Here is a 23,773-nt window from a genome sequence, read left to right as displayed (position 1 = left end):
CACTCCTGCGGAGTGCTGCTTCCAGCATCCCAGCTAGGCTCCTGCTCTGAACACCACCTCATCCTCCCCTGATGATACAGGAAGCAGACAGAGATTTCGTTCCTAGCCTAGAAACCCAGGTGTGGTGTCTCAGAGAGCATGACTCTTCCCAATATTCACAGTGCAGTTTTGAAACTTAATGGCTATTGCTGAGAAATCCTGATGTGATTGTTACCCAAGGCACATGTATGCAGCATTAGTAGCAATGCACAAGGGCAGACCGTTATGTTATTAAGGCTGCAATGAAGGCAAGAGATGCAGTTTGTCCTGGTTTCAGCTGGAATGGAGTTGTTCTTTTTTTTTTTTGTCTTCCTAATAATTGATTAAACTGTACATCAGAAGATGAAGTGTCCATATTGAGGATATCACATTTTCTGGAAACATAACCTTTTAAGACGGGTTAAGTCAATTGAATGCAAAAATCTTAAGTATTTCAAAAAAGAAAACTAGAAGCTATTCAGGTCAATTTACACATTGTTGCAGCCCCTATGAAATGTCGAGCACACATTTAAATCATATGGCTCATGCACACCTTACTCCTTAGGCATACCCTACGCTTACCCAGGGATGCTGCCTTTTTCTGGCCCTTCCTCCAAACCTAAAACACCTACAGCCAGTCTCATCTTATAATAACACACACAGCTGCATTTTGGGGCTCTGCTTGAAGACTAAGGGCTTGTTGTTATGCCTTGGGCCATGTGTTTATCCCCATCAGCCATTAAACCATCAGCAATGTTCACCCCCCATCATTATTACTTAAGTTAATATTAGTCTGGTTACTAAGCAGACGAGCTCTTACCAGGGTGATTAGTGTGTCATAACTGCATAGCTGCAAGCAAGTCAGATCATTCCCTAGCACTGTCAACAATATGAGTAAAAATAATTCTTCCAGGTGGTTCAAAGCAGTTGGCTGTGTGCCTAACAACGCACCTAGGCATTCTGCGATGGCATGATAAAATAGTACTCACCATGTCTTATTGCTTAATTATTGTTATCAGCTTCCAGAATTTCAGTAAACTGGGCGTATTGCATAGTGAGTTTATACTAAGGCAGAGACATTGTATCACAGGTACAAAGAGCGTTATACCACTATACTATTACCCCAACACAGTAAATGTTTCAGTCTCTTCTATTTTGCCTAGGGAAAAAAAAAACCAAAACAGTTTACAGTAGACTTTTCTTCATTGTGACTGCATCTTAAATTCTCTGCAAACAATACATTCTCTGATACGACAAACTCCCTTTGTTAATATTACCACAGCATGCTTAAAATGTGTCTGGAGAGTAGATTAAGAGATGCCTCAGGCTAGGAAACAGCAAAAGGGAAAGCAAAAGGAGAATGATCATCCTCTCATGTTATGAAATCTCACCTTCACTCATTTGCATAGTGACATCATCTCCCTGCTTTTTGAATCATTGACATCAAGAGCATAAATGCTTAAGGTAAAAAAAAAACCAACAGAGTAAAATTAACAGAGAAATCCTTAAAAGTAAAATATACATGTAGGAGATCAAGCAGAAGGAAATAAATGTAAACAAAAATGGAGAGCAGAAATTCCTCAGGTTTTGCTGTTCTCTAAGAACTTCTATCTACCTTTTCTCCTATGTATGTCAAACAGCTTTCCAAAACCAAGCAAATCTACAGCTTATAAATGAGAAAACAGGGGAATAATGAAGATCAAGTACATGATTTAATATAAACACCTGCATGTGACAAGTGTAAAATACATTGTTTCCCTTAGCAGGTGGGCTCCTCTCATTCTTTCAGAATTACCTAAACGTACTATCCTCACTAAAGTAGGACTTTATTAATTTTTACTCCCATTAGTGGTAGAGAACAAATTCCGCTCTTAGAAGATGAGCTAGATTATATTCTGGTTTATCTATCATGAAAAGAACTGTTAGTTAAATTAACAGTGCAAAATATCACTGTAGATGCAGCATCCCAAAATAACCCAGCTTGGCTTTCAGTGTTTATTAGATTCTGGTGTATATTTTCCTGCTCATGCTCAGGAAAAAAAAAAAAGCAAAACAAAACCCTAAAAAAAGCATTTAAATGGAAATTTGTCTAGAAGCCACTGGAAAACAGTCCTTATGGAATGAAAATTTCAGTGGCTACCCCTGGTCAGACAGCAAGGCAGCACCAATTTGGAGATAAGGTTAGATGCCCCTGATTAGTCCTTGTGCACTCGCTGCTGGTACAATAGTGGATGGACAGGCCAAGCCACCGGTGGCACAACGCAGAGGTGGAGGGAGGCAGGGGTCTGCAAGCAATCTTGAGAAATTTCTCCCCAAAGACACAGAGTTCAGAGAGATCACAGTGCACTCAGTCTGGAAAGTGCTTACTCATGAGAGCATCCCATTAGCTTTTAGACTTGGAGCCAGGGCATGTTGGCACTGCTTGAAAAGAAGTTGAAGAGCAGCACACTGTAGAGCAATCCTACGACTTGATGCTGTGCCCCAGCTTTGGACAAACAGTCCTGTTGATTACAGCAGGTGTTTTAGTGCAGTCTGTAGGTGCGTAGCAATCTTCAGGTGCCCTCTCAGGAGCTGTAAAAGGCAACTCAGAAAATCTAGCCTGTCGTCAGTAGGTTTAAATTCTCACTGTGGTAATTGGCACCTCCGTAAGACAGTCCATACATCTGATAAAGGCTAAAATTGGATTAAAAGAATAAGGAGATGTTTGCTCAGTCTTAAAATCCTGCAGGCAGTTGGTGAGTGCAGTCAGTATTGGTCATCTTTCATAAGTTCCAAGAGGAGAAAATGAGAGCTGTTGCAGGGATCCTGAGCGTCATGAGATGCCAGAGGTGCTGACTGTGTGGCCAGTACTCTGCTCCACGGGGAATGCAGGTGACCATTGCTGCAAGAAACCATGCTGCTTGTCTGAGGGGATGAAGTGACTTTTTTGGCCAGTGCCCACCTTGGCTTACCCTTTGTGCAATGCCTTGGATTTTGCAGGATTGAAGCTGAAGGGGAATTGTGCCAGAATCAACCCTCTCCCCCTTTTCTCCCCAAATGATGAATTCCCATCCCACATCTGGGACACTGATTCTCCTGAGGAGAGCACAAAGGAAGAGAAGTGATCAGGTTTAATGATTGTTTAGATTCCTGCTACATCTGCCCAAATCTCTTCCTAGAGATGCCCAAATTTTATTTATGTAGTTACTTTCCAAATTCAATTGACAATGCCATGCCCTCTTCCTAGTCACCTCTTTGCTCTTACTCTACTTTTCCCCCAGTGACCACATACTGAAAGCGGGTACTAATAGGTATTATCACAGAAAGCTGCACAGTATCTGAGGCATTTTTCTCAGACAAAATCATAGAATAGAATCATAGAATCATTTAGGTTGGAAAAGACCTTTAAGATCATTAACTCCAATCATAAACATAACATGCCAAGTCTACCACTAAACCATGTCCCTAAGCACGATGTCTACACATCTTTTAAATACCTCCAGGAACAAAACCACCTCCCTGGGCAGCCTGTTCTCGTGCTTGACAACCCTTTCAGTGAAGACATTTTTCCTAATATACAACCTAAACCTCCCCTGGCACAACTTGAGACTGTTTGCTCTCGCCCCATCACTTGTCACTTGGCAAAAGAGACCAACACCCACCTCAACACAACCTCCTTTCAGGTAGTTGTAAAGAGCGATGAGGTCTCCCCTCAGCCTCCTTTTCTCCAGGCTAAACAACCTGGTTCTCTCAGCCACTCCTCATAAGACTTGTTATCCAGACCCTTCACCAGCTTTGTTGCCCTTCTCTGGACACGCTCCAGCAACTCAATGTCTTTCTTGTAGTGAGGGGCCCAAACCTGAACACAGGATTCGAGGTGCGACCTCACCAGTGCTGAGTACAGGGGCTCGATCACTTCCCTACTCCTGCTGGCCACACTATTTCTGATACAGGCCAGGATGCTGTTGGCCTTCTTGGCCACCTGGGCACACTGCCGGCTCATGTTCAGCCACCTGTTGACCAACACCCCCAGGTCCTTTTCTGCTGGGCAACTTTCCAGGTACTCTTCCCCAAGCCTGTAGCATTGCATGGGGTTGTTGTGACCCAAGTGCAGGACCTGGCACTCAGACTTGTTGATCCTTCTACAGTTGGCCTCAGCCCATTGATCCAGCCTGTCCAGATTCCTAGATCCCTGTAGAGCCTTCCTACCATTGAGCAGATCAACACTCCCACCCAGCTTGGTGCCACCTGCAAATTTACTGAGGGAGCACTCAATCCCCTCATCCAGACCGTTGATAAAGGTATGAAACTGAACCAGCCCCAGTGCTGAGCCCTGGAAACACCACTTGTGGCCAGCCACCAACTGGATTTAACTCCATTCACCACAACTCTTTGGGCTTGGCCATCCAGATGGTTTTTTACTCAGCAAAGAGTATACCTGTCTAAGCCATGAGCAGCATTTTCTCCAGGAGAATGGTGTGGCAAACGGTATCAAAGGCTTTACTAAAGTCTAGATAGACAACAACCACAGCCTTTCCCTCATCCACTAAGCAGGTCACCTTGCAATAGAAGATCAGGTTAGTAAGGACATCTGGTTAGTCATGCTTCTTTCTTGATTTCATGTTGTTCTTAATCAGAAATTTCACAGTCCTTGATGTTTACCCATTTTCTGTGCTGGATGCTAACAGAACATGGGCTTTGCCGGTTGGCAATGTCCTTCAGAGCCAGACTGGCACGCTAGCCACCTAACTCAACTTTCTGAAAAGACAAAGGCAAAAAAGCTTAACATCAACCCTGGTCATGTTTGCGAAATAAAACCAAAACCTAGAATTCAGAGAATATTTCTGAGGAAGAAAATAGCTCTTTGTCCACTTCGTTATAACTTCACCAATGTCCTTTGTACTTCGTCTCCCAATCTTTTCTTCTTCTATTCATGACTCTTCTCAGTACTTTGCACCCTAAGGTGGTTTTAGCAGTTTTCTTCTAGAAACAGTTTTGCTGGTTTAATTCTACCATGATCTTAATTTAATGTTCTATAAAAGTGGTCATGGACAGCTGCTTTATACTCCTCACTGAGTTTGTTAATATCAAATGAGATTGAGACACTAATGGAACGCAAGGAAAATGCTGTGGTCAAACTGGAAGCCTGAGCCTACAGCTTTGAGATGTTGGAGAATGAAAAGGTAATCAGAGACTCTGGAGGTAAGAAAAACTTTTCATTGAATGAATCATCTACAGTGATTTTAATGCTGTTAAAAATAGAGCATGTGAATGCAGGAATATAACAACAAAAAATTTTATGTCTTGTGGGCCATAAGGAATTGTTTGGGTGTTTTTTCTCAATGACAACAAAAGCTACTCTGACTGAACTTATCCACTGCAAATCCTCCTAAGAAAATATGTGATGCTTCTGGTAAGGATGTCCAGATAAATAACACTGTTCTCTCAATTTATTGGTAAACTTACTTCTGATTACGGAGATTGCACATTATGGTTTGCAGAACCATGATTTTCTCAGTGAAACATGAAAAAACAGCTCTGACCATGTATTGCTAAAACCCAGAGCCTTTGTATTACCCGAAAATGGAGATTACATTCTGTCTGTGCAATGTGATTCTATGACTTTGCTTGAAAAGTTCTGTCTTTTCACAAAACTGAGTGCAACTGCAGCATACTGTGTGTTATCCCAGAAATAGCAGAATTTCAGCACTGGAAAAAATTACTCCTGTATCTAAAAAGTTGTAGTTGCAGAATTATTGGGAGGAGAAAGAGGCTTTATATATATCATGTACATGATATATACAAATACATATTATTGTGCCACATAATGACAGTATAATAGCTGCTATGTCAAAAGTGTGTATGCAGGGTGACTGCAATAAAACGCATCAGACCTGGCTGACAGAAATCTTGCCTGCTTTGAGTTTTGAAGACTAAACTATGACTTTTTAAATTTGGAGTTCAAAAAGTTGTCAGAACCAGTATAAAGAGAAATTGGAAAAAAAACCACAGCCAGAGAAGTTCAATCTATCTTGGGTAAAAACTGAATGGAATATTTGGAAAAGAATATTAAAAATAATGCTCCTTTTCTGCATTTTGAGATGTGCTTGGTCATGGATCTATATTTTTGTATTGGAAGTCATACTTTCCAACAACGGCTCTAACATCGTTGCTCTACTGTCTTTGCAAGTAACGAAGAAGAACAAAATTTTCTGTATTTCAGAAATATGATAACAGCACTCTAGCATTACCCGAAGAAGTTATTATGCGATATCTGGCAAACTGGATACCTGACAAAAATCAGGACAATTCTTAGGTACAAATAGTGGCAGATTGTTGTCTGTCCCATGGCATGGTTCTATCTCCACAAGGAGTCTTGGGACACTGCTGTGGCAAGACTAGTAGAGAATCCCATGGGCACAAGGCAAACACTGATGGTGAACCCCGGTACATCAGAATGCACAGTGGTGGTGGTCTCTGCCTACTCCCAAAACAGGGGCCCTTTAGCAAAAATCTCAGCTAGCTGCCCTTTCTGGGCAGCCCTGCTGCACAGTCTCCAGTCAGGCTATGCACTAAATGTGGTGTGACCCTTACTCAGCACATCCCAATCTATTGCAAAACACTGATGACTAGGAATGACTTATTAAATTAAAGAGCAGCTGAAGTGCAAAGAAAGAAAAGATCAGAGGAAAAATATCCTTAAATCATCTTTACTTTCTATCAGTTTATTGGAATGCATGGAGCAGACAGATAAATAGTAGACAGAAATGAAAGGGAAGCCAAAAAAACCCCAAAATGATGCTGCAAAATTGTACCAATAGTAATGTTGCTATTAAGCCACGATAGAAAGTACAAGAAGATGGAAAGGAAGCAGCTGGTCAGTCTTGCAGGTGGTCTGAATGAACAACTCTGGAATTTGCTTTGAGCCATGTAAAATGAAGTTAACTACTGTTGATTCTGTAAGAGTATCAAGTTCTCTGCAAAAAATATGAGGTTTTGTTGTAGTTGAAATGGTTAAAGAACTGGATTATTGTGGCAGGAAGACTAAAGGATGCATCAGTAGAATGACTAAAACTTGCTTAGGCTGTATCAGAGTCACAAATTATTCTCATAAGAATAGGCCACATTTCATTGTAATTTACTACACATACTTAGGTGAAATCCAGAGTTGCTGAAAAAGGACTAGAATGAAAGGCCCCATCATGACTCTCGCAGGAATATAGTTTGTATGCACAAAAAAATCCTGAGAAAGTGATGCACTATCCTGGTTGCAGCTATGAAGTACGTGAAATCGCCATGGCCTTGAAGAGCTGGGATGTTCCCAGTGCAGGACCTTTGCAGTAGGCGGATCCAGCAGTTCCCCAGATTCCATGTTGTGGTGGGTTGACACTGTCTGGATGCGGGTGCCCACCAGGCAGCTCTATCACTCCCTTCCGCAGCAGGACAGGGGGGTGAGAGAACAAGATGGAAAAAACCCACATGGGTCAAGATAAAGGCAGTTTAATAAAGCAAAAGCAAAGGCCACATCTGGAAGCAAAGGAAAAACTAAAGATTTATTCTCTTCTTCCCATCAGCAGGCAATGTCCAGCCACTTTCTGGGAAGCAGAACTTCAGTACTTGTAGCGGTTGCCCTGGAAGACAGACATCGCAATAACAAACGCCCGTCCTGCTCCTCCCTTCTCTTAGCTTTTATTGCTGAGCTGGCGTCATATGGTATGAAATATCCCTTTGGTCAGTTTGGGTCATCTATCCTGCCTGTGTCCCCTCCCAAGATCTTGCCCACCCTCAGCCTACTGATGAAGGGGGAATGTTGGAGAGACAGCCTTGATGCTGTGCGAGCACTGCCCAGCGGTAGCCAAAGCACTGGTGTGTTACCAACACCTCTCTAGCTACCGATGCAAAGCACAGCACTGTGAGGGCTGCTGTGGGGAAAATTGGCTCCATCTCAGCCAGACCCAATACAGAAGCCTGCCAGTGCATTCTATGAAATAATGCTTGCCTGGATTTCTTGTTTCCTATTCAATATGCAGTAGCAATACGCCATTGCTATTGTGGTGTGCTCAAGAGAACATGAGAATGGACCCTTGTAAAATACTAAAAGTCAGTTTTAAATCCAACAGAACTAGCAGAGCTAGGCAACATGTCTTTAAGGCATGTCTTAAAGCTGATTGAGAATACAATGTAAAATATCTACTTGCTCAAGGTTCCCAGAACTTGGAACCCGAGTTCCCAGAGGCAGTTTTAGATCATTCATTCTGGAGAGGGCAGGGAAAGTCCTTTGCTCTAGAGCACTCAGTGTGCTTTTACCACCTGAGTAGCTAAAATGGAGCAGCATGTGGCTGACAGCCCATCAATATTTTTCTCCTCTGTGCTTGCAATGAGTTACAGGACTAACACCCTGCATACAAGAGAGCTGATGGTCTTCCAGTGGGACCGCTGCCAGGGCAGGCAGTTTTCCAGCAGCCTGCACCCAGGCTGAACACCAGTGGTACAGCAGCCCACACCACCTCGCAGGAACTCAGCTGACAGCTGTCCCCCAAATTAAGCAGATGACAGTGTACATATAGTCATTCAAAACGGGCGGCTTGATTTGCCCCCCTCTTAAGTCAAGAGGGAGCTCTAAGACTGGATTGAAAGGAAGGTTGTTGAGCCTCTGGGCTGCAGGGCTCCTCAGGTTGGTGTGATAGGAGACAAGTTGTATCTTGATCCTAGAAGCCAAATGCAGTTCTGTAATTTGCAGTCCTTCAATAAGAATTAAAAACCTGCAGAACCCACCTCCTGAAACCCAAACTATATCCCATATCAACAAATCATTCTTCTCTTGTTCAAAAGGGTTCAAAACCGCTCAAAGGAAGCTCAAAACTATTGCCTGATGTCGATTGGTATTGTCTTACCATTACTTTTTGCTGCTGCTGTTTTAATTACACATCCAGCTTTACTGTACAATGTGTATCATTGCTTTCAATGTCTTTATTATCATTTATTGCTGAATTTTAAGTGTCATCCTAATTAGTAAACAGGTTCTAATTACTTAAAAATGCTCTATTTTCTCTCCAACGGTGGAGAAGCAATCATTATATTCTCATGCAAAACTATGTGTGTTTTCATAGCAAATTTCAGGATAGGTTTGTCCAAAATAATTAATTTCTAATTTACCTTTTTTTAATAGTCAAGAGGAAGTTCCTTTTATTTTTATTTCACTGTCACTGAAGATAAGTATTTTTCCTTTTTTTTTACTTGTAACTTCTCTTTCCACTGAACAAAAAGAGGGAAATTACTCTGATAAAAAAATAATTAACTTTTTCCATTGGGAGCTAAAGCAAAATGTTATTTGATGTTATTTTTCTCTCACTTCAAGAAAGAAAGTTGAAAGGGAGAAAATTTTTTTTTAAAAACAATAGTGTTGCTTTCTTCACTTTTTTATTTTAATATTTAACTCCCCCTTTTCTATGACGAAAGTGGGAAACAGCTGAAATACCGACTGAAATGGGTATTTATTTTACCACAAGCAAATAAAAACATTCTTTCTTTTGCTGTTTAAAAAGTAATCATTAAAATTGAAGTAATCTAATTTAAAACACCTGAATGTCAGACAAGTAATTTTTGTTTTGCATGTAGTTAAACATAAAGCTTGCCACCTTAAAAAGTTAAGTAAGTATTTCTCCCCTTAAGGAGTCTCTCCCAGAGTCCAAGTCCCTGGCTGCTGGCTCAGGTACAGTTCTCTGGTGCCCCTGGCCTTTGCCATATCACTGCTGCAGGAGAAGCTCCTCCAGCAGTGCTGGCTTGAGGATGTTGGGGATGAGGATGCCCCCTTGCCTAAAAAAATGGGGTAAGGCAAGAGGAGTTGTCTTTAGGAACCACACGGCCAGGTTCTTGCAGGGACATGCAAGACCAAACACATCATTGCCCAGGTCTCGTCTGCAGGACGAGACTTCTGCTCTGCTGGGGTCAGGGCGATGTGCTGACTGTCCCTCTGCGCCAGCGCTGCTGCTGCTGCGTGCTCTGCTGAGTTGCCCTAAAGGGGCAATGCACAGAGGAGCCTCTGGTAAAGGCTGGACCACGTGGGGATGGTGGAGCTGCTGACTGCAGGAAATGGGGAGTGTGGGGTCACACATGGGGGAGTGGGAGTATTGAGAGTATTGGGAAGGCATCAGGTAAGGTAAAAAATGTTATGGGTATTATTTGCTGTAATATCAGTGGCATATTCTTGGCTTCATCATGCATCAGGAAACACTTTTTCATTGTGTCGATGGTGGAGCACTGGCACCGGTTGCCCAGAAAAGTGGTGGAGTCTCCATCCATGGAGATACTCAAACCTGACTGAACACCACCCTGAGCAACCTACTGTAGGTGGCCCTGCTTGAGCAGGGGGATTAGACAAGATGACCTCCAGAGGTCCCCTCCAACCTCAGGCATTCTGTGATTCTGTCACCTCTGGTGTAGCCTGGCAAAGCTTCTTCTCTAAAATACATTATGCCTTACTGCCTCGCCTTATGAAAACCTACCCACTTTAGGAACCTGCTTCGTGACACGTTGTGCAGTCCTCAGACTGGCATTTCTCTCCATGAAGACAGCCTTCTGAATCACTTCACTTTCAGTAAAGTTCTTAAACTGGTCTGAAGTAACACACATGGGTATGTATTCCTTTTATGCTAAGGTGACATTGGCCTCATACAAAAAGTCAGTCTAAGAGTTTGTGCATCACTGAAACCTCATTTAAAACTTGAAGATAGGACTTGAACGAAACCTGAATATTAGTGGGTAACAAATGGCACACACCACCAAGATGTATGTTCTAGTGTTAGACTTAAAGTGCTTTATTTAAATCGGCCTGTTTACTTTAAAAAAAAAAAGATCCGCAAGAAAAACACAGCTCTTCATGTAATGTTTGACTATATTCAACTAGGGGACACCAATTTGGTATGGAACATACTAAGGGAACAAAACCAAAACAAAATGAAGGAAAGAAAAGCCAGACAGCAGCGGGTATCAGCCATTGTCTCTTTAAAACAGTAAGACATATTCCATAGTCCACATAAGTTTCGTTGTTTCTTCTCCTGAAGTGCCATACCTATGTGATTTATGTGCAGCTAGGAAGCTGGTATCGCTTTCAAACAGTGAGGGCCACATGACACTGCATCAGCTTGATACAGCCCATCACCACATTTCACCCAGCAGCGGATCTGTTGATATGCTCCATGTTGCAGAACATAAACAGGTTTCCAGATAGGGAAAGATGATGACAAACAAAACTGCCCGAGTGAGATACCGACAGAGCAAGTCACAGTGTGAACACTGACCATGGAGCTGGGAACCTGCAGCTTCCACAGGGACACATCCCAGAGGTTAAAGCATTTTTTCTTGTCTAACTTCCATCTCAGGTGAAGAGGCATATGCTTGTGCATAGATGAGGGCAGAGGTCTGCATCCCTTGAAGAGTTTAGTGCAAGACCATTTTCTTCCAAAGGCAGCCTCTTGTTCTTAGGGTTTTAATGTGTGATACATCTCCCATCACAAGACAGTTTGACTCTAACAGTTCATCTTTTATCTTACCATGTTCTAGCTGCATATTATTTTACAGTGCAATATAAAATAGAGGACTACCTCAGCAGGCTATTTCAAACATGCCTCTATTACCTATCTGTAAGTAGGCATTTTTTCTTTTGATACAATACATTCTTTTCACCTCTTACTTTTCAAATTCACAGGTGTTTTTCCAGTTACGTATGTCTTCATTTTTTCTTAAAATAATGAAGTGCTAAAAAGTACATATAATGCATTTTGTGTACTGATGTGCGTTTCTCAGGGTAATGCGTTTAACCTGCTGTGCTCGTGAGGCAAGTAATTGTTTTACCATTATGTCTGGGAACTACTACCAGTGCATTCTGCATGCAGTTAGCAAGCCCCCTTGGCAAGCCCCTTCCACGCTCCAGAGACCAGCTGCTCTTGTTGGTGACTGAAACAAAGGCTTTTCCCAAAGCCAGAAGCTGGCTTTCTCCAGTGGGCACCACGTGGTAAGTCTTGAGGGTATCTGTAACTAGAATAGATTATTAGGGTAGGGATCATATAAGACGTAGCCACAGGGGAGTGGACATTATTTGTAGGTAGGCATCTAAACTATCCCATGGAAACTGCCAGGATGAACAAGGAAACACCAAAGTCACAGCCGGGCTCAGGCAGACAGGGGTAGCCAAAGAGCAACCCTCTGTACCTATGAATACCTCGCCAACTTCATAAGAACTGCTGGTAGTTCTTCTGCATCTACGCCGCTGCATTTGTTCTATCATCAGCAGTGTCAGCTCTAGTGAAGAATGAGCACCGTTGCCCTTTACCACCGTGTCTTCTCAGCCACCTGACATGGCTGTAAAAATGCTTGTCTGCACTCTACAACCTTCAGACTAATGGCAGCTCAGAAAAATAGTCTGCTTCAGATGCAACATCCAAACACATCATGGCGTATTAGCCAAGGCTCTCAATGCTGCATTTATCATAGGAGCTATTTGTATTAAAAACGCTAGGTGCTATAGGCAGATACAAAGTTATGGACCAGCACCTACAAAAATGGTGTTTCAATTTTGTGGGTGCCTCTAGGCAAGGAAAACAAATAACTTAGTATGGACAACCTGAAATGCATGTTAAATAGAATGAGTCCAGTGTGCCCTGGAACCAAGTACATATCTTAAGGAAAGAGGACTGGTGTATCGGTTCATCCAGACAAGCATTCTGTGTCTCTGAGCAGCAGGCAGGGAATCTGAGCAGTCAGTACTGGAAGGAGTTCCGCACAGAGGAAGTGTCTTCCCAGTCAGGGACCAGGGGTTATCTTAAAAAAGCATGTTATAGAAGTTTATATCCTTTCCTAGGTCATAGCAAGATTTCTCCTACATCAGTTTAACCATATAAAAAAGAGGCTTAGTGTAAACCAGTGCCTGGCTTCTGCCAGGGAAGTGAGAGGAACACCTCAGAGAGGCTGATTTATCTGACTGCTCTATCCCATTTTAAGAGAAGATAAAACACTTTTTAGGAGGTGATTGAGTTTCTCTCTTGAGTGGGTCTCAGTGAGTATGGGGGAGCAGATGTCTAACGTTTATGTGGACAGGAATGAAACCTTTGTTTCTGTAATTGTAGATATTTTCCGACACCATTGACTTCCTGGCATCAAAATTAGTTACCCAAAGCCCTTTGAACTTCTGGACCCTTAAGAATATGTGTTTCAGCAGCTTGTCCAAAACCGGTGCTTTCTGGTGTATATATCTGTATGTATCTATGAGCCTTGAATACATGCAGAAACGCTATGTTTGAAGTATCTTACTAAATGAACTGCTTTCAGATGAAAAAAGGCAGCAAGAATATTGAGGCTGACGGTTGTGTGGGGGGGGGAGGAACACTCAAATTTTGCTGCAGTGCTACAGCGAGATGCAGGAGGCAGGACCCTGAGCCTTGGGCAGCGGAACTGCCTTTTCATCCCTCGGCGTCAGGGGTGCAGCTGGAGCCCCGACGCCGGCTTTCCCGGAGGAGCTCACCGGGTCTGCCAGGGCAACACCGGCGGCGGCTCCTCACCGCCGCGCTCCAAGGCCGGGACCCGGGGCCGAGCCAGGGCCGGCCGCGGGCTCGCGCCGCCGGCTGCGGGGCGCGCCCTTTGGCGCCCCCTCGGGGCGTTGTTCGCTCCCCGCGTCCTTCCCGCTTCCGGGGGCCGCCGCGGGCAGGATTTGCCGCAGATGACATCAGCTGTGGATGCTGGAAACGCGGCGGCGGCGGCGCAGGGATGCGCCGGCTCCCCCCCTTCCTCCTCCTTCCTCCTCGCCAGGTCCCTGCCCTGCACCGTCTCTGTATAAAAGCGCCGCCGCCTCGCCACCCGCCCTCGTTCCTCCTCTGCCGCCTGCGGAGCCGCTGCCGAGCGGTCCTTCTCCCCTCAGCGCCGCGGGGCCGCCGAGCGGGGAGATGGCCACCGTCGTGCTGGATGCGGACTCGGAGCCCTCCTGCAGCATCCCCAACCCCACCTCGCCCAGCCTCTCCCACCGCTTCCTGGACAGCAAGTTTTACCTGTTGGTGATCATCGGCGAGCTGGTGACCGAGGAGCACCTGCGGCGGGCCATCGCCAACATCGAGCAAGGTGAGGCGGCGGGGAGCGGGGACGCCGCCCGTAGCGCCGCAGCACCCCCACGGCGGCGCCTTCCCCCGCCTCGGACGCGGCCGGCGCTCACCCTCCCCCTCTCCCCGCAAACTCCCGGGGCACGCGAGCCACGAAGTCGCGGTATCCGAATCTTTATTTCGCGAGGGTCCCACCGCAGCGCCCCCCCCCCGCCCCCCCAATCCTCCCGCGGTGGGGTGCGGACGCTGCGGAGCAAAGGGCTGCGGGCCGGACCCCGCTGCTGCCCGCCCCGAGGGCTGCTCGCCTTGCTGAGCCAGCCCGGCAGCGAGGAGCCCCCTCCCCGCCCGCCATTGTGCGGGCGGAGGGGCCGGGGCGGCAGCCCGGCTCCCGCAGCGCCCGTCCGCCCCGCGGCACCGGCGGGTGGGCGTGGCGCAGTCCGCACTGCGGTCCCTATGGCAGCCCGGGGCGGACAAAGGGCGGCCGCGGCGGCGAGCGCGGCGGCGAGCGCGGCTGCGGACGGGGATGGGTTGGGGCTGCGGGGCGGCTGCTCCCCGCAAAGCCCCGCTCCCCACCGCCAAGCCGAACCGGCGGCGTTCGGGGCGTTTTCTTCCTCGGCGGCGCGGGCTGCCCGAGCGGGAGCGCAGCCGTGCCTTTGTGTCTAACTTTGGGCGGTGAGACTTTTCTCTCGTCTGCAGAATTTTTCAGGGCCCAAGGTTCATATGCGTGTATATATATGTGTATATCTCGCAAGGTTCATATGCGTGTATGTATATATATTTCAATAAAGAAAAACCGTACGGGTAACAAGGCTAATGCCTGAGTGCTCAGCCCCATTATTGTCCGGCTACGGGATGCTTTGACTCGCGGTTTCATTTGTCATGTCCTTAAGACGGCGATATAGGAAGGATCACAAGTGAAATGACAGTTTTATAAGTTCTCGATGTGGTTGCTGATACAATAGATTGCGGTGTGCGTGCAGGGCGGGGGGTGGGGGGGGCTCCGTTGCAGTAATAGTGGTATGAAGCACAAAGAAAATTATTGCCGGACCCTATAGTTTTTTAAACTCCATTGATACTTGATTATGTAGTGTATATTTTTTTCTCTGGGCTGGTGAAAGCAGAGATTTCGGAAACCTGCCATTGTTAGAGGGGAGGAAGAGAGCCTGGAATGGGGAATTGGTAGCAGCCTCGTCGTGTAGGTGTGGTTCAGCAGTCCAGCTAGGACTTCATTTGTCTCTATTGTTGCTTTCTCAAGCATTGTTGCTTTAGTCGGCTATTTCTCTTGGTTCTTTTTCATGACTGTTTGTGGTAAAGGGCTGCCTCATCACAGCTAACCAGCTTCACCACGACCTGTTCATCTTTGTTGATACCTTTGCCTCCTAGGGAGGACTACTGAGGCATATGCTTTGTCATTCAGAGCCTCTTCAGCATTGCACTTTGCTAATTCTATCTAATTTTTGGTTGTGTCAGAAGTGAATTGGCTGCATTTTAATTACATTGTTAAAAATTAGAGAGCAAATGGATAAAACTTCTGCCCTCAAGACAGCTGATGTCATCCTTCCTCTGAAGAAATGCTCTTCAGTCTCTTCTTGAAGCTTCTATTGTACAGTTGCTGCTGCATAGCGCTGTTGCTGCTACCTCCTACTAAGCATAACACCCACTTACAGTTTTAGATGTTCAGAAGGAATTCTTTGGCCTTTTTATTCATCATTTTGGATTAGAAGCCACCTTGCTGCTCCTGGTGTCAGACAATTGAGATTTCGTCTGCTAGGAAAAAAAAGTTGATCAAATTTTGAGGTGCATTGTTCTGGGTAACTACACTGGGAGTCTGAAGGCTATCTGCGTGAGGCAAACAGGGGTGCGACTAACCTCTTTCTCCTTGGAAAGTGTGCTGTAGTGTGGAACACCGTGCTTCTTTCATCCTTTATTTTCAACAGAGCCTGAAATGCATTGTTGGGCTTTTGATAACTCTGCCTCACTGTCTTCTCTGGTACATCTCCTGAGTACCATCGCTGAAAAATGTGGATTCATGCGCCAAACTGCAGAGCAACGTGTCAAACATCTGCTGGTAACACATCAGTGGCGTGATGCTACGCAACCTGGTGGAATGCAGAGTCATTTCTTAATAAATCACAAAGAGGGAACGGTGCAGCGAGATGCATTTTCAGTAATTACATTTGGGATTTGCTTTTGCTAAGGGGGCAATCCTCCAACCCACCGTCCACCAAAAAAGAGGAGGGGCGTGAAGAGAAAGCTTCAAGATTTTTCCACTGATTTGGCAGATGCTACTGGGTGTGCCCTGCCTGTTGTCTTATTAGTCCTGTATCTAGTGGCATTGCACTCCTAAGACTGCAGAAAGAAAAAGCTCAGCTCAGCGATGCTTCCAGTCCATACTCTTAATGATCTACATCATTGGATTGACCTTGGATTTTAGTTCCAGATTTACCTCAGTTCTACCCAAACCTGATTTGATTATATAATGTATATAATACATTATGCTACTTTTTAATGTACACGTGTAATTTTTGCATCCAGACTGCTGAATCATGCAGCTGCAGATCTGGGATATTCTACCCAAATCCCAGCTTCAGCTTCTAGGACTACTGTGTGCATGGGATGTTTAAGCTTTTTTGCTGTTTATTTTGTGTCCTGTATTTTGGACTATATTGCCTGGGTCAGCAGTCTTGACTATGCCTGATCAGAATCTTATCCCTATGGCAAATTTGGATTAATGACAAAAGCAGCTAGGGATGGTGGACAGGCCCTATCATTATCAGCATTGCTGAATCATAGTCCATACTGCTTAACTGATCTCCAGAAAGCTTTGTAGGCTCCACACACAAGCTTGCTGTCAGAGGCCAGCGAGCTGTTTATCTTCTACCTTCTTGAAGTTCAGCACTCTTTCATTCAACATACTTCAGCTTTGTGATCGATGTCTGTTTACTAGTCATAGTTTTCATATGCACTGTATGTGCGTGGTATATCATCTTTACTTTCTTGCTCTCAAATATTCTAACACCTGGAAAACATTAAAGCCTGCTGAGCTGTATTTGTCTGCCAAAACTACGCCCCAAAAAGGCACCATATGGCCAAGAGATTTTTGAGACATGAAAATAAGGAGACTTCCAGAAAAGACTCACTGCTTATGCCTCTGAACAATGATGCATTAGTCAGGAAGTGCAGGTGGCTGGTTATAGCTCAGTTATTTTTCTCTTGAGTGGTTACAAAACACACAAGGCAATACTATATTCCAAATTTATTTAGAGTTTCAAATGGCAGCTGCTTGATACCTGGTTGCATATCCCAGTGGTAAGCATGCTCCTACCTGGACTGGGATGCTGACAAGAAAAAGCTCTGGATGAGTTTTCCCTGAAGAGGCTTCAGGCTCTTGAAATGCAGATGTTTGTATTTGCATGGAGAACCTATCCAGAGCTGCAGTGGGAGACTGGCACTGCAGATCTGGTTTCTCTGCTCTTCCCCCTCTTCATCCTCATCTGTCATCTCTATAACATGGCTTCTGTCAGAGTCAGTCCTGACGTTTTTGCTGCTTTGAAAGAGAATACAGCATGGGAGGTAGCGTTGATAGCAATGTTCAAAGCCTGAAACCCTACCGAGTTACCAGCAGCAGTGTTAGTGCTGGTCTCACGGTGAGGGGTTGGCCACACACCTCCTCAGGCATCTCCTCACCAAACCCCAAAGTGATTTAACTCAATTTCATGCAAAGGCACAGTCAGGCATGTGGGGAAGGGCCACCAGACACTTCCTCATCTGCAGTCTCTTCTGGGTTTGCCAGCTAATTTGTGTAAGTCTAATGATGTTCCTTTAGGAAAAAAAAAACTGTAATGTTGGTGTTCAAAATCACAGCAGTGCCTGGACTTACCTATAGTGCAACTACCTGCTCATTATTTTTTTTAAAACTAGAAGATTTTTCAGAACAATTTCAAAACAAGGAAATTACAGAAAAATGTTGTGTGTTCTCCTGGGTTGGATTTTTTTTGTTTTATTTAGTCATCAAAATCTTATGGAAGGAAACTATAGAATTGTTTTTTGTCTGCAACAATTTTTTTGGTCAAATTTCAATCCTTGAAAATATATTTTGGAATAATACATATTTTGATCCTATATGTGTCAAGTGTCTCACTTCCTAAGTAGCTGGGGGGGAAAACAGTAGGGAATAGAGATGTACTTTTTTTTAAAGATCAGGCATAGCATTTTTAAATCTCAAAACTAGAATTTTGATACTTCATAAATAAAAGATGACTTAAATTTTAATTTAAAATGTGGAATGCTTCAAAGCTTTTGAATGAAGAAGTCAGCAATTTAATACTTTGTATTTAAATATGCAACGTGCTAGGTGATGCTGTCTTTTTTCCTGAGAGGGCCAAGTACAATGGTCCTGCAATGTGACTAAGGTGTCCTCTGAGCAATTCACTCTTTCAGTTTTGTAAATCAGTGTATTGCTATTTTAAAGTCAATTCAGGGACATCAGTAACTTCTCGTAATGTGGCTGCCAGCAGTCGTAAAGCTGGGGCTTTAAAGGATGGTCACCCTTTGGAAAGGCAGATTTCCTCTTGCTTGTGACGGATTCCTTCTGAGCTCCTTCTGAGCACTCAGCATTTTCCAAAAAATAGCTGTGCCTTGAAAGAAAGAGAGGCTGAGTTTGGAATTTAGAAATATGCAAATAGTATGAATACAGAGGGAGAAATACTCAGTTAAAACTTCTAGTGCTCGTGTATCAAGCTGGATGTGTTTTGTATTTTGAATTTTAGGAATCCGATCATGGGACACAAACTTGATTGAATGCAACTTGGATCAAGAATTGAAACTTTTTGTTTCTCGCCATTCAGCTCGCTTCTCTCCTGAAGTACGAGGTGAGTTTTGGAAGTGTTTGACAAAGGTGTTTTTTTGTTGTTTAAAGCAAAATTAATAAATACACTCTGGAATTGTACAGTCCACTGTGGTGGGTTGACCTTGGCTAGATGCCAGGTGCCCACCAAAGCTGGTCTATCACTCCCCTTCTCAGCTGGATGGGGGAGAGAAAATGTGACTAGAAACTTGTGGGTCGAGATAAAGACAGGGAGAGATCATTCACCAGTTACCATCATGGGCAAAACAGACTGCACTTGGGGAAAATTAATTTCATTTATTACCAAACAAATCAGGGTAGGATAATGAGAACTAAAACCAAATCTTAAAACATCTTCCCCACACCCCTCCCTTTTTCCTGGGCTCAACTTCACTCCCAATTTTCTCTACCTCCTCCCCACCAGCAGCACGGGGGCGGGACGGGGAATGAGGGCTGTGGTCAGTTCATCAGACATTGTCTCTGCCGCTCCTTCCTGCTCAGGGGAAGAACTCCTCACACTCCTCCCCTGCTCCAGTGTGAGGTCCCTCCCATGGGAGATAGTCTTCCATGAACTTCCCAGCGTGAGTCCTTCCCTCAGACTGCAGTTCTTCACGACCTGCTCCAGCCTGGGTCCCCCACGGGTGCCATCCTTCAGGAACAGACGGCTCCAGCCTGGGTCCCCCACGGGGTCACAAGTCCTGCCCACAAACCTGCTCCAGCTGGGGCTTCTCTCCCTACGGGGGCACAGGTCCTGCCAGGAGCCGGCTCCAGCGTGGGCTTCCCATGGCATCACAGCCTCCTTCAGGCATCCCACCTGCTCCGGTGTGGGGTCCTCCGTGGGTGCAGGTGGAGATCTGCTCCAGCGTGGAGCTTCATGTGCTGCAGGGGCATAGCTGGCCTCACCATGGTCTTCCCCAGGGGCTGCTGGAGAACCTCTGCTCTGGCACCTCCTGCCCCTTCTTCACTGGCCTTGGTGGCTGCAGAGTGGCTGCAGCTGCTGTGACATTTTCCCCCCACCCCTTCTTAACTATGTTATCCCAGAGGTGCTACCACCATCACTGATGGCCTCTGTCTTGGCCAGCAATGGGTTCATCTTGGAACCAGCTGGCACTGACTCTGTTGGACATAGGGGAAGCTTCTAGCACCTTCTCACAGAAGCTATCCCTGTAGCCGCCCCGCTACCAAAACCTGGCCACGCAAACCCACTACATCCATTTTAATTTGTGATTACAATGAATAATTTTTCCCTTTATTTTAAAATATGGATTGAAAACTATAATTTGTTTTAACTTTCTCACAACTTAGTTTTAAAATAATCAGCCTTCTAGGTTAGCTTCATGTGTATCATCATTATTACTTTAGTAGCAGATGTTAGTTTTAGGGACACATTAAAGTTAAGTAAAAGTTACTTTTTGACAGAGGAGTTTGTTTACATTGCAATAATCTAGTTGTCCCAGAGACTGATGCTATCATGGTAGGTAGAGCACATACAAAAAAAAATAACCTGAAAGGTTATCTCTGCAGTTTGATAGAACCAGAAATAGTGTCACAGCTGTTGCGCAAACATGGCCTCAAGCCCTGTGTTTCTTCCCAAAGGGTTTGAACTTTTATCTTTCTTGGTATGAAAAGCTATGGGATGGAGGGTCTATCTTGACTCACAGGAACTTTCTTTAGCTTCTATGAGGAAATTAGAAATGTACAGGGCTCATAAGACTAAATCTCTTTTGCTGCTTTTTTTTCAAGCCTGTCCTTCCTTTAGAGGATTCGTACAATAAAGCGAAACAAAACAAAACAAAAAAACAGTTTTGTGAAGTATAAAATTCAATTTTGTACTGGTTGCAGGGGACTCAAATGTTTGGTAAGTTTTCTAACATCTCATTACCTTAACACAAATGCTGAGTAACCATGGGTGAAGTTAATCAGTTCTCTTGTAAAAATATATAACCTTCTCAAAGAAGCAGAGTTTGCTGTCATTGGTGAAATCATTGTGGCCATGTGCACGTTGACTAGTATAACTTAGTGCTGATGAGTGTTATAAATTCCAGCTTCAGGAACATCTTTTAAGTGTGGTGAAAAAGGTCTATGAAATGTTGTGTCATGCTACTACATCACATTCCTAGGGTCAGTTCCTATACAGAGTTGACAAGGAAATCCTGATGTCTTGCTACCATGACAGCATTGACCTGATGGTTTCGAGTAATGTGCCAATCCAGAGTTAAGAAAAAAAATATACCTCTATGATTCTTCCCCTGGTTTGAAAACCAACAGAACCAGTACAACAATACTCAGTGTGAAGATTTAGAGTCAAGGAATGTAGTTCCTGATTTATCTACAAGTAAACTGAGGCCTAGAATTCATGTCTTTAATTTCGTTTCAGTGTCGTGAAGCCAATTCAACTTCTCAGTGACACTAATTGATTACAGAGAGGATATTCTGATAAGTGAAACTAATAGAATTTATCTTTAATGCAATACATCCCATTTTTACCATGTATATATTTTATTTTAAAACTTCTGGGAGAAAAAAGATCCTGCACTTCTCCTTTAGCAAAAATATTCCGGCATGTCTAATATTTTTTACTGTCTTGTTTAGGTGATACATCTTGATACCATTGCATGAATTAAAAGAAAGCAAATACTCTGCTTTCATATAAATAAAATATTTTTTCAACAAAAAGGTTTTGGAATCCTCTAGGAATTTTATTTTTGGTTGATTTTTCTCTTGTTTGTCTAGACTTGCCTGTTTAGTCTGTCATTGTGTTGAATTACAGCTTAATTGCATGTGACTGGAATTCATCAACATCTCTGACAAGCAGTAATGAATGTGTTTTTTCACCACTGCTCAATCTTTAAACAATAAACTGTCAAAAACTATGTTGAAAGAGCATTAAGGGAGCCTGAAACTTGGATAAAGGGAACATCCAGGAATAAAGTTAGCCCTCTTGACCAATCTCTTGTCTAAAATTTTGTGGGGAAGCCTGTTGGCACCTCCAGAATCCTACTGCACAGACTGGAAGATCATTTATTTTAGTTTCTTTCTGTGATTCTCTGATGTTGAATCTGCATGAGGCTACTTTGTATCCTCTCTACTGTTTGGTAAGGAGAGGAGGTTTTTGTGGCCATTTGTTAATAAAATTTCAGAAGGTTTGATTTCTGTTACAACACCTAAATGTTGAGTGTTGAGTGTTTAACCACTGAAACGGTCAATGCTCATACTGAAAAGATGATTGTAAGTATGTATTCCTTTATGGTCCCAAACTCTGAAATTCTGCAGAATTTGGGTAACTAGGTGACCTTTTGTCCGGGAAAGTATTCATGCAAGATGATGGGGTAGTCTAGTCTGTGGGATGTAATTAAACAGCTTTTTTTTCAGACCTTTAAGACTGAACTCTTTGACTCGCACACTGGGACAGTTTACTCTTGAGGAAGGGTAGAGTCACCTAGTGTGTCTGTACATCTCCTAGTGTAGTCAGGTCTGACTGCTGACTGAAGCCTGTTTGATTATAATGTTTAATTATGATAATTGCAGTGCCAGCTCAGTACATGCTTGTATACTTCTCAAAGCAGCTCGAGGATATGCACAGCAGCAATGTGAAGGATAGGACTCTTTCTGCAAAAGGAAGCTTGGAGGAAATGGGGCCAACCCTGTCCCCACACCATATGCCTGTGGTCTCAAAGGAGAGACATGTGGGAAAATATCTGTCAAAGCATTCATGTGTTTTCACTTGAGGAATTTGAGGTCTAATCCTTCTCCCTGTGTAGTGAATAGCAATGTACATATTGATACTGCAGGGAGCATGACTGGATCACAACACTCTTTTTGTGCTCCTTTCAAGGAAATGGATTGTCACAGTGATATTTGTGCATCAGCTGCTGGGCAATTTATGGAGGTTTTATAATTCCTGAAAAATAGGATTCAGAAAGGAAATGCCACTGGATCTTTTCTGATACCTTGTAAAGCAGCTGAGTTAGCAAACTCCTTACTACTAAATCTTGCAGAGATGTTGTTGTCATGTGCTGGTGAAAAATGAGTAACAGAGCTTATTAACTGGTTGCCAAGACAACAGGCAACATGACTTAAAATGGGTACTCCAGTGCTTGCCTCTGTTTCTCTGTCATGTACTGATACTTCCATCTTGTGTTAACATCACAAGGACAAAAAAATTCAAACAACAGATTATAATGTGTGTGTGCTAGAAAAGGAACTGTGTATCTGGTAGTGAGACAGAGCCTTGGAAAGATCTCTGAAATTGCAGCTGTACCTACTGGTCTTTTGTTCCTTTAAAAAAGAAGTTTCAGCTGCATAAAGCAGCTTCACAAAAGACCAAGTAAATGGGTTTTGGGGTGGGGGAGGGTGAAGCCATTGAAGGCTTTTCTGCAAGACTTTCACACCTGCTGTTTTGTCCCTCAGCTTCCACCTGGGGACCCTTGACTGTTGCATTGGTGCCTATTCATGCCCTTGTCTAGATGAAGTCCATTTTATTTAAACAGCTGTTCAGTAGCTAGTCACCCCTAGCCTTCTAAGAAGTGGCACTCAAGCAACGCACTGTTGCCACTTTGTACTTTGTCCTGTTGTTATGGAGAACGTGTATCTGTGGAAGACACGATTCCTATTGGAGCCATCCAGGAGGTCTCCTGTTGCCTGTAAGACAGCAGTTGGTGACTGTACTGTCTTAAGTGAGTCCTTCCTTACCTGTGCCCAAGACTTCATTTTTGCCAGCCTGCCTGTGGCCAGCAGGGACCTTGGCCAAGTGCAAGATATGTTTGGTGTCCTCTCGGCAGCCACCTGCATCAGCAGCAGTGGTGGGCTTGCCTCCTTCAGGATTCCTAAAGAAGGTCGTTGT

General features: G+C 44.1%; 1 protein-coding gene across 2 annotated transcripts in view; it reads left to right on the top strand.

Annotated features, from left to right (window-relative positions):
• Positions 1–13,596: 13,596 nt before the first annotated feature.
• The window catches only part of MAP1B (microtubule associated protein 1B), a gene marked incomplete at its 3' end in the record, with an annotated part of 75,975 nt that continues 65,798 nt past the window's right edge, over positions 13,597–23,773 (top strand). For both annotated transcript variants that reach the window (XM_082013258.1, XM_082013257.1), the window contains exons 1-2: positions 13,597–14,106; positions 18,854–18,955. In XM_082013258.1, coding sequence (XP_081869384.1) covers positions 13,728–14,106; positions 18,854–18,955 — 481 coding nt within the window. In that variant the 5' untranslated portion in view covers positions 13,597–13,727. The remainder of the gene's footprint in view (positions 14,107–18,853; positions 18,956–23,773) is intronic.

Source organism: Phaethon aethereus, assembly GCF_964289735.1.
Source record: "Phaethon aethereus genome assembly, chromosome: Z".
Taxonomy (NCBI): Eukaryota; Metazoa; Chordata; class Aves; order Phaethontiformes; family Phaethontidae; genus Phaethon; species Phaethon aethereus.
The sequence above is the reverse complement of the archived record's forward strand: the minus strand, read 5'-3'. Positions and strand labels throughout refer to the sequence as shown.